Raw genomic sequence first — 8860 nt, forward strand, 5'->3', positions numbered from 1 at the left:
AGGTAATGTTGTGTGATATGTTTCTAGGTAATGTCGTGTGATATGTTTCCAGGTAATGTCGTGTGATATGTTTCCAGGTAATGTCGTGTGATATGTTTCCAGGTAATGTCGTGTGATATGTTTCCAGGTAATGTCGTGTGATATGTTTCCAGGTAATGTCGTGTTTTATGTTTCCAGGTAATGTCGTGTGATATGTTTCCAGGTAATGTCGTGTTTTATGTTTCCAGGTAATGTCCTGTGATATGTTTCCAGGTAATGTCGTGTTTTATGTTTCCAGGTAATGTCGTGTGATATGTTTCCAGGTAATGTTGTGTGATATGTTTCCAGGTAATGTCGTGTTATATGTTTCCAGGTAATGTCGTGTGATATGTTTCCAGGTAATGTTGTGTGATATGTTTCCAGGTAATGTCGTGTGATATGTTTCCAGGTAATGTCGTGTGATATGTTTCCAGGTAATGTCGTGTGATATGTTTCCAGGTAATGTCGTATGATATGCAGTGTTGGCCACGGTTCTTCTAACCCGCTAACCGCTGATTAGCAGGGCAAGTTTTTTCATTAGGTGATTAGATTTTTTGTTAATTTTGTAAAGTGTTAGTGAACCAATTAGCTTCCGCTGAATATAGTTTCTCGTCCGCCAACTTTAAGTCCACTGAAAAAATCATACAGGTTTGTGAACAGACACAGCACCAGCTGAGCCACATGGCGCAGTAATTCCAGGGCTTCCACTTTTGGGTAGTCATTAAAATAGGGTAACTGGACGCTTATTAGTGAAATCTATTGTCTAAGCTACAACTCATTGAAATTTCAGTTCACTAGGTCTGTTTTTAAGGATTTTAGAGCCAAAATACTAAACCGAAGATAAATCCATATACAGTAAAATAGCGGTTAGCGGTTAGCGTTAGCTTCCACTTATTTCTTTATTGGTTTAGCGGTTTAGCATATGCGAAGTTAATATTATGGTCAGTGGATCACCAGTTAGCGAAGCTAACTTTTTGGTTAGCGGTGCCCACCACTGCTGGAGACACTGCCGCTTCCAACACGTTGCAGCGTCTACTCTGTGACTGTTGAGTAGTGTACTCCGTAGAGTGCCCAACGCTGTCTGCTACTCCAGCTGAGCAGTGGACTGTTTTAGGCTACTACTCAGAAGGCTGCACTGTATCAACTGTGTTGCCTACTGTAGAATGCTACGTAGCAACTCACAGGGGTACTTTGTAGGCCACTTACAGGGCACTCTGGCTACTCAGACGAATGGCTGAGGAAAAGGAGGAGGAGGAGGGGGAGGAGGAGGAGGAGGAGGAGGAAGGTGGCCAGGATGAATGTGAGAGTGGCGGCACGCGTGTGGCATGCGGCGGCCGGCCAGGCCAGTGTGGCTGTGTGCGGGTTGGCAGGTGGACACGGGCAGTGCGCACACTGCCGCGCCGCGCCGCGCCTCGCCACACATGCAGCTGTTGGGGCAGGAGCCTGGCGGGGCTCGTGGCGGGGCCGCCCACACTGGTGCTCGTGGGCCTCGACTCGTCGGGCAAGACCACGGCGCTGCTGCGGCTCAAGTACGGCCACTACGTGAACGCCGTGCCCACCGTCGGCTTCAACTGCGAATGTTTGCGGGGCGGCGGTTGCTCCTGGGTGGCATGGGACGTGGGCGGCGATGATCGCGTGCGAACCCTTTGGCGCGCCTACACGCGCGGCGCCGACGCGGTGCTGTTCGTGGTGGATGCCAGCAGCGGCGAGGAGCGGCTGGAGGAGGCGCGCCACGAGTTGCACGTCCTGGTGCGCCGGCAAGCGGCACAGAGCGCCGCGCTGCGCCGCTCACGGCCGCCGCTGCTGGTGCTGGCCAACAAACAGGATCTGCCGGGGGCCAGAACGCCCGCCGCCATGGCTGACGCCCTCGGCCTGCACGACCTGCCGCCCGCCCAGCCCTGGGGCCTTGCACCCGCCTGTGCCGTCACCGGCGAGGGTCTGCCCGAGGCCATGGACCTCCTGCGCCGCCTCCTCCTCAAGGCACGCCGGGCCTCGCTCTCACGGGGCTGACTTGCGGGTCACCCTAGGCTCCCCGCCGCCCCCACCTCCTTCAGTTTATCCCTGCCCAGCCCCGCACCAAACCCCTGGACCCCCGAGGCGTGAGGCGATGGAGCCCGAGTACTCGTATGGGGACAGGCGGGGAACTACAGACAACTGAGTGCCACTGGTGGCTGACGTATGTGATAATGTGTGTGTATGTGTGTGTGTGTGTGTGTGTGTGTGTGTGTGTGTGTGTGTGTGTGTGTGTGTGTGAAGCGTGCATGCAGTGTTTGAAGGGGTGTATTTATAATATTTATTGTGCAATAGCCAGAAACGTCACACATACACAAGCACGTAGCCCGTACCCAGAGATCCGTCACTTGTGAGTCGCTCATCCGGGAAAAATAATAGTTGGCAATCGTGAGACTATTGTGTGAACAGACCATCACACACACACACACACACACACACACACACACACACACACACACACACACACACACACACACACACCGCTCCGGTAGCTCAATCGGTTAGAGCGCGGCGCTGCAAGGCTTCAAGGTCAAACAGGCGGCGGTTCGAGCCCCGCTCAGGCCGGATTCTTTCCGTTGACTAGGAGTGGTTACTGTCCCCCCTTGACCAAGGGGGATGGGGTGTGTGGTGTGTGAGGTCCTGGCAGTACCCAGAGATCGACGATAATGAGCATGCACTTCCTCGTGTCGGGAGGGTACCTGCTGGCGAAAGCGAGTCCAACTCGTGATCAGGCCTTGGTGAATTACACACACACACACACACACACACACACACACACACACACACACACACACACACACACACACACACAACAGGCTCTGGTCAGTGTTACATGTAGTACAACTGTATTATACGTACGCGCATCCCTTGAGACAAATGTATATGTAAATAGCCGTATTTATAAAGATGTAGGAAATATATTTTGTTATACTGTTGAAACTATGTGGAAGTATTATTATCTTTACCACTCTTCTATCGATCTACGTTGGACGCGCACAGAAACTAATTGTCTCCTTTCATCATTATAGGACAAAACCAGGCACGGAAAAAAACGAGAAAAACAAGAACAACAGCACCATAAAAAATACGAGTAGAAAGGAAGAACCAGATTAAGAACTAGAAAAAGATCAAGAACACGAATAACTAGAAGAACCAGCAGATCAAGAACAGGAGGAAGAACAAGAACCAGTAAAAATAAGAGGAAAAAAAACACAGACGGAGAAAGTGAACGTAAACAACATTACAAAGAGCAGTATATTAAAACTAACCGCGTGACCTGCTATGCCTCCTGACCCTCCCTGACCTGACCTGACCTCTTGTTTACCGTGACCTCTGACCGCTCGTGACCCTTTATGACCCCCGCTGTCCCCACCAAAACAACCGAGCAGAGAGGATTCAGAGAGCTTCAAAACATCTATTGACCCTCTTGGTAAAGTAACACGCAAACAGGTGATGTGGTGGTGGTGGTGGTAGTAGTAGTAGTAGTAGTAGTAGTAGTAGTAGTAGTAGTAGTAGTTGAAGTAGTAGTTGAAGTGATAATAGATGTAGTTGTTACTGTTGTTGTTGTAATAGTAGTAGTAGAAGTAGTCCCCCAAGACTGGGTGGGATGGGGATCACCAACCCTGAGAAGCTGGCAGATAAGGAGAACCAAAACTCCATCAGCCTTACCAGGTCACTCATCAACAGGATCATCGCTCAGGAGGCAGAGGGCGAGATAGACCAAACAGAAATAAGAGATATTAAAAGAAAAATCTCAGAAGAAAGACAACAGGCCCAAAAAGACGAGCTGGACCGTCTTACACACCACCTGTCCACAGAAATGGGTAGAAAATACACACAGCACAGGAGGCAGGCGCCTCTAGCTGGCTAACGTCATTACCAATCAGAGCAAAGGGCTTCAGCCTCAACAAACAAGAATTTGTCGACGCCATTGCTCTGAGATATGGCTGGCCGATTGAGGGACTGCCTGATCTCTGTGCATGTGGATCACCAAATGATGTCACCCACACCATGACATGTAAAAAAGGAGGCTTTGTCTGTATTCGACACGATGAAGTGAGGGATCTGACAGCCAGCATGCTCGGGAGGTATGCCAAGACGTCACTACCGAGCCGGCGCTGCTTCCCCTGGACGGCGAACACCTTCGGTACAGGACAGCCAATACTTCACAGGAGGCACGGGTTGATGTAAGTGCCCGCGGATTCTGGGTGCGCGGACAGCGGGCGTTCATGGACATCCGCATATTCGACCCGATGGCTGCCTGTCACCGTGAGCTGCCCCTGCAAGCCGCCCAACACAGGAACGAGCAGGAGAAGACAAGGGCATACGGTGAAAGAATCCAACATGTGGATCAGGGCAGCTTCACCCCCCTCGTCTTCACCACATCCGGCGGGATGGGTCCCAGGGCCCAATGCTTCGACGCACGCCTCGCGGAACTAATCTCAGAAAAGAAGCATCAGCCAAGGAGCCACGTTGTCGCCTGGATGAGGTGTCGCCTCCCTGCTCAGGTCGGCCATCCTATGTCTCAGGGGCACCAGACACTGGCCCAAAAGCCACCAACATCTCCAATATGGACTATGAAGCCACAGTGGTGGAGAGTGACATTAGGGTGGGTCGGGAGTGACTGGAGTAGGGAAGGAAAGGGGAATCTAGACGTAATAGATGATAGGTGATTTAGTGTCAGGTAGTATTAGTGATATGGTTGGATGCCACAGTCATTAGCGAACAGAGTTGGGGCTAATGACCTCCAAGCTATGGAGCCCTCCATGATTATGTGTCGGGAAAATAAACATGGGTGGAGGTATCATTTATGTTGTAAAAAAAAAAAAAAGTAGAAGTAGTAGCAGCAGCAGTAGTAGTAGTAGTAGTAGTAGTAGTAGTAGTAGTAGTAGTAGTGGTTGTTGTTGTTGTTGTTGTTGTTGTAGCACGAAGAAAAAGAACAAATATAAAAAGAAAAGAAGAAAAAGAAAGAAAGAAAGGAAAAGAAAAAAACAAAAACAAAACAAGAAAAGAAAGGAAAAACAAGAACAAATGCAAAAACAAAACAAAACAACAAAACAACAAAAACAAAACATCAAAACAAAAAGAAGAAAAAAGGAGAGCAAAACGTTGGTTACTCAGGAGAAAGCCGCCAGAAACGTTCATCACAGCCCCACCAACACACACACACGCGGCACTGGAGAAAGCGTCGCTCATTTCACGTTGGGCGACACGCTGGCGGCTGGTTCATATAATTATCCATTTAACAAGTTTCTCTCTTAGCTTCCAGGACTTTTTATAACTTAATTCCATATCATATTTTTCTATCTCTTAACACAACTCCCAGACCTTGTAATCATAACTGCATTTGGCATCATATTGTATTTATTTTATTTATTTACAAGCTTCTCTCTCACACACGGTTTCTTTTTTTTATAACTGAATTTCGCATCATATATTCATTTATCTCTACCACAATTCCAAGGTATTTTCTATGTATCTTTCACTTTAACCTCATATTGTATTTATTTTATTTATTTACAATCTTCTCTCTCACACACGGCTTCCATATTTTTTTTTTTATAACTGAATTTCACATCATATATTCATTTATCTCTGACACAATTCCAAGGTGCCGTCTATGTCTCTTTCAGTTGAACCTCATATTGTATTTATTTTATTTATTTACAAGCTTCTCTCTTACACACGGTTTCTTTTTTTTATAAATGAATTTCACATATATTCATTCATCTCTGACACAGTTCCAAGGTGCTGTCTATGTATCTTTCAGTTTAACCTCATATTGTATTTATTTTATTTATTTACAAGCTTCCTTCTCTCACACAGTTTCCAGATTTTTTTATAACAGGATTTCACATCATTTATTTATTTCTGACATAGTTCCAAGATGCTTTCTATGTATCTCTGAGTTTACCATCGTTATTTCGTGTATTTAATTTCTTTCACACGGCTTTCATAGTTTCCAAGCATCATTAAACTTAAAACAATATTATTCTGTTTATTTTCTCTCTCTCATGGTTTATATAGCCTCTAAGTATCAATATGATTGATTAATAGTTTATTGTTGCAAGTAAACAACAAAGGAGAAGGGAGGAACTACTTTAACTCACCTGCATCGAGTATATATTAAGTATTGGCTTCGTATACCGTCTAACTTGGTATGTCCCTCTAATTATACGCATTATTTATCACTTTAGCATAACATCTAATTAATTACATGCATTCTTAATCATATCTAGCGTAACAACATCATTAGTAGACAAATCGCTAAGATAACACAAACGACCTTTCTACTGGGTGGCTGAAGTGGTAGCGTGCTGGGCCCACATTCACCACGTGATGGACGACACGAGTTCGAATCCCCACGCTATCACCTCGGATTTTTCAGTTACCGCCGAGTGGCTTAAAACTACCCATGCACATGCTGTCCTGAAGACCACCCATCAACCCGGACTCTAGAGGAAACCGTCCAAGAATCAAGAACGAGTTCCGGGGGGCAGCATGAGCCCAGAGAAGATGGCGCCACTATAAACACTTGCCTGCGCCATGACGGGCTGGGGCCGAATACCATCCAGGCTCCTCAAGCAAGCCTACCGGCGCAATAGGCGGAGACGTAAAAAAAAAAAAATAATAATAATAATAATAAAAAAACAGCCCATGCAATAAGTATCAAGCATTAAGTTTATCGGTTCCGTCTGTCCTTCAAATTCTAGTACTCATTCCTTATCATTCATAGCATAACATCATTAGTAGAGATATAGCTAAAATAACCCAGTCCGTTCTTTCTGTTTAAGCCCATTCATTAAGTTTGTGTTGGCTCCCAATCGTCACACCAGGTCTGTCCCTCTAAATATGCGCAGTTCACTTTAAATCATAATAACATCAATAGTATAGAGAAATCGCTAAAATAACAATAATTCCCTTCCTACTTAAGTTCATTCATTATTAGAGTGCATTAATTATTACTTCCGAACACTCCAAACTAGGTTGTCTCTCTAATTATACGTATGCCTAATCATTCATAGCGTAACAGCATCGTTGGTGAGAAATCGCTGAAATAACTCCCATAACACTCTTCCCCCTTCATAAAATATCTCCACATTCAATAAGTATCGAGTATTTAGTAGATTAGCGCCGTCTGCCCTTCTAAGTATACATATTTATAATCATTCTTAGCATAACATCATTATTTTAGTGAAGAAACCGCTGAAATAACTCTCATAACACTCTTTCCCCTTCATGAAACATCTCCTCATTCAGTAAGTATCGAGTATTTAGTATATTAGCTCCGTCTGCCCTTCTAAGTATACGTATTCCTAATCATTCCTTAGCATAACAACATCATTAGTGGAGAAATCGCTTAAATAACACACATAACTCTTCCTCCGTCACCTCGTTCACTAAGTATCGCTCAGGGTCAGTCGTCTCGCCCCGCGCGGTCCAGGCGTGTCCGTAAACTTTTGAGAGATCTTACAAACTTTCTCACGGAAGTCCCCCATCGTCGGTCACTCACTCCTTCCCGCTCCTGCTCACTTTCTCCTACTCTAACCTCATTTTCCCTCCGTCATTTTCCTCGGCTGTTGAATGCCCGGAGAAGCGCCTCTAGGATGTTTTAGCGTATTTCTAACCTTTTCTGTCCGTATTTACTCGCTGCTTGTGCCTAAAATGAGATGAATGTGCCTATAACTTCATTCTCCCCCCCTCGTCATTTTCCTCGGCTGCTGAATGCCCAGAGATGCACCGTAAACATGTTTTTGGCGTATTTCTAAACTTTTCCGTCCGTATTTACTCGCTGCTTGTGCCTAAAATGAGATAAATGTGCCTATAACCTCATTCACCCTCCCTCGTCATTTTCCTCGGCTGCTGAATGCCCAGAGACGCTCCTCTAAGATGTTTTGGCGTATTTCTAACCTTTTCTGTACGTGTTTACTCGCTGTTTGCGCCTAAAATGAGATAAATGTGCCTATAACCTCCTTCTCACTCCCTCGTCATTTTCCTCGGCTTCTGAATGCCCAGAGATATATGCACCATAAGCATGTTTTGGGCGTATTTCTAACCTCATCTGTCCTTATTTACTTGCTGTTTGTGCGTAAAATGAGATATATATGAAACAGTACAGTCTCTTCATGCGTGTGGCGAGGACATTGAGATCTCGGAAAATTTCACATACCTTGCTAGCGTAGTTCATAACAGAGGTGAGTCTCGCCCAGGAATAAGTCTTTCAGCGGATTGACTTGGCCCACGGTGCTATGGGCTCGCTCAGCACAAGTATATGTTGAGGGGAGAGAATGGAGAGAGGAGAAGGTGAGAATAAGAGAGAGAGAGAGAGAGAGAGAGAGAGAGAGAGAGAGAGAGAGAGAGAGAGAGAGAGAGAGAGAGAGAGAGAGAGAGAGAGAGAGAGAGAGAGAGAGAGAGAGAGAGAGAGCACCCATCATGCCTCGCGTTCCTCCCCAGAAAGCTGATAAAACACGGAGAGGTCAAGTTTGGATCATGTCTTGAGGCGGCAGAAAAAAAATTGAGGAAAAAGAAGATGTATAGGTGAGTGTGGCGCCAGGTAGAGAGTGAGGAGGAGCTTATTGTTTTTATTATTATTATTATTATTATTAGTAGTAGTAGTAGTAGTAGTAGTAGTAGTAGTAGTAGTAGTAGTAGTAGTAGTAGTAGTAGTAGTAGTAGTTGTAGTTGTAGTAGTAATAGTAATAGTAATAGTAGTAGTAGTAGTAGTAGTAGTAGTAGTAGTAGTAGTAGTAGTAGTAGTAGTAGTAGTAGTAGTAGTAGTAGTAGTAGTAGTAGTAGTAGTAGTAGTAGTAGTAGTAGTAGAAGTAGTAGT

At 45.4% G+C, this 8860-nt stretch overlaps 1 protein-coding gene across 1 annotated transcript; it reads left to right on the forward strand.

Moving 5' to 3' along the window:
- The first annotated feature begins 899 nt into the window (after positions 1 to 899).
- Positions 900 to 2389, forward strand: LOC126992004 (ADP-ribosylation factor-like protein 4C). The gene has a single exon (XM_050850672.1). It carries the CDS (start codon positions 1249 to 1251, stop codon positions 2026 to 2028), a length of 780 nt encoding a protein of 259 aa, XP_050706629.1. The 5' UTR covers positions 900 to 1248; the 3' UTR covers positions 2029 to 2389.
- Positions 2390 to 8860: the final 6471 nt, after the last annotated feature.

This window comes from Eriocheir sinensis, unplaced genomic scaffold (genome assembly GCF_024679095.1).
Source record: "Eriocheir sinensis breed Jianghai 21 unplaced genomic scaffold, ASM2467909v1 Scaffold380, whole genome shotgun sequence".
Lineage (NCBI taxonomy): Eukaryota > Metazoa > Arthropoda > Malacostraca > Decapoda > Varunidae > Eriocheir > Eriocheir sinensis.

What these genes read in the sequence shown, in the direction of transcription:
- LOC126992004 (XM_050850672.1), top strand. Translation starts at nt 1,249, where the DNA reads ATGGCTGAGGAAAAGGAGGAGGAGGAGGGGGAGGAGGAGGAGGAGGAG.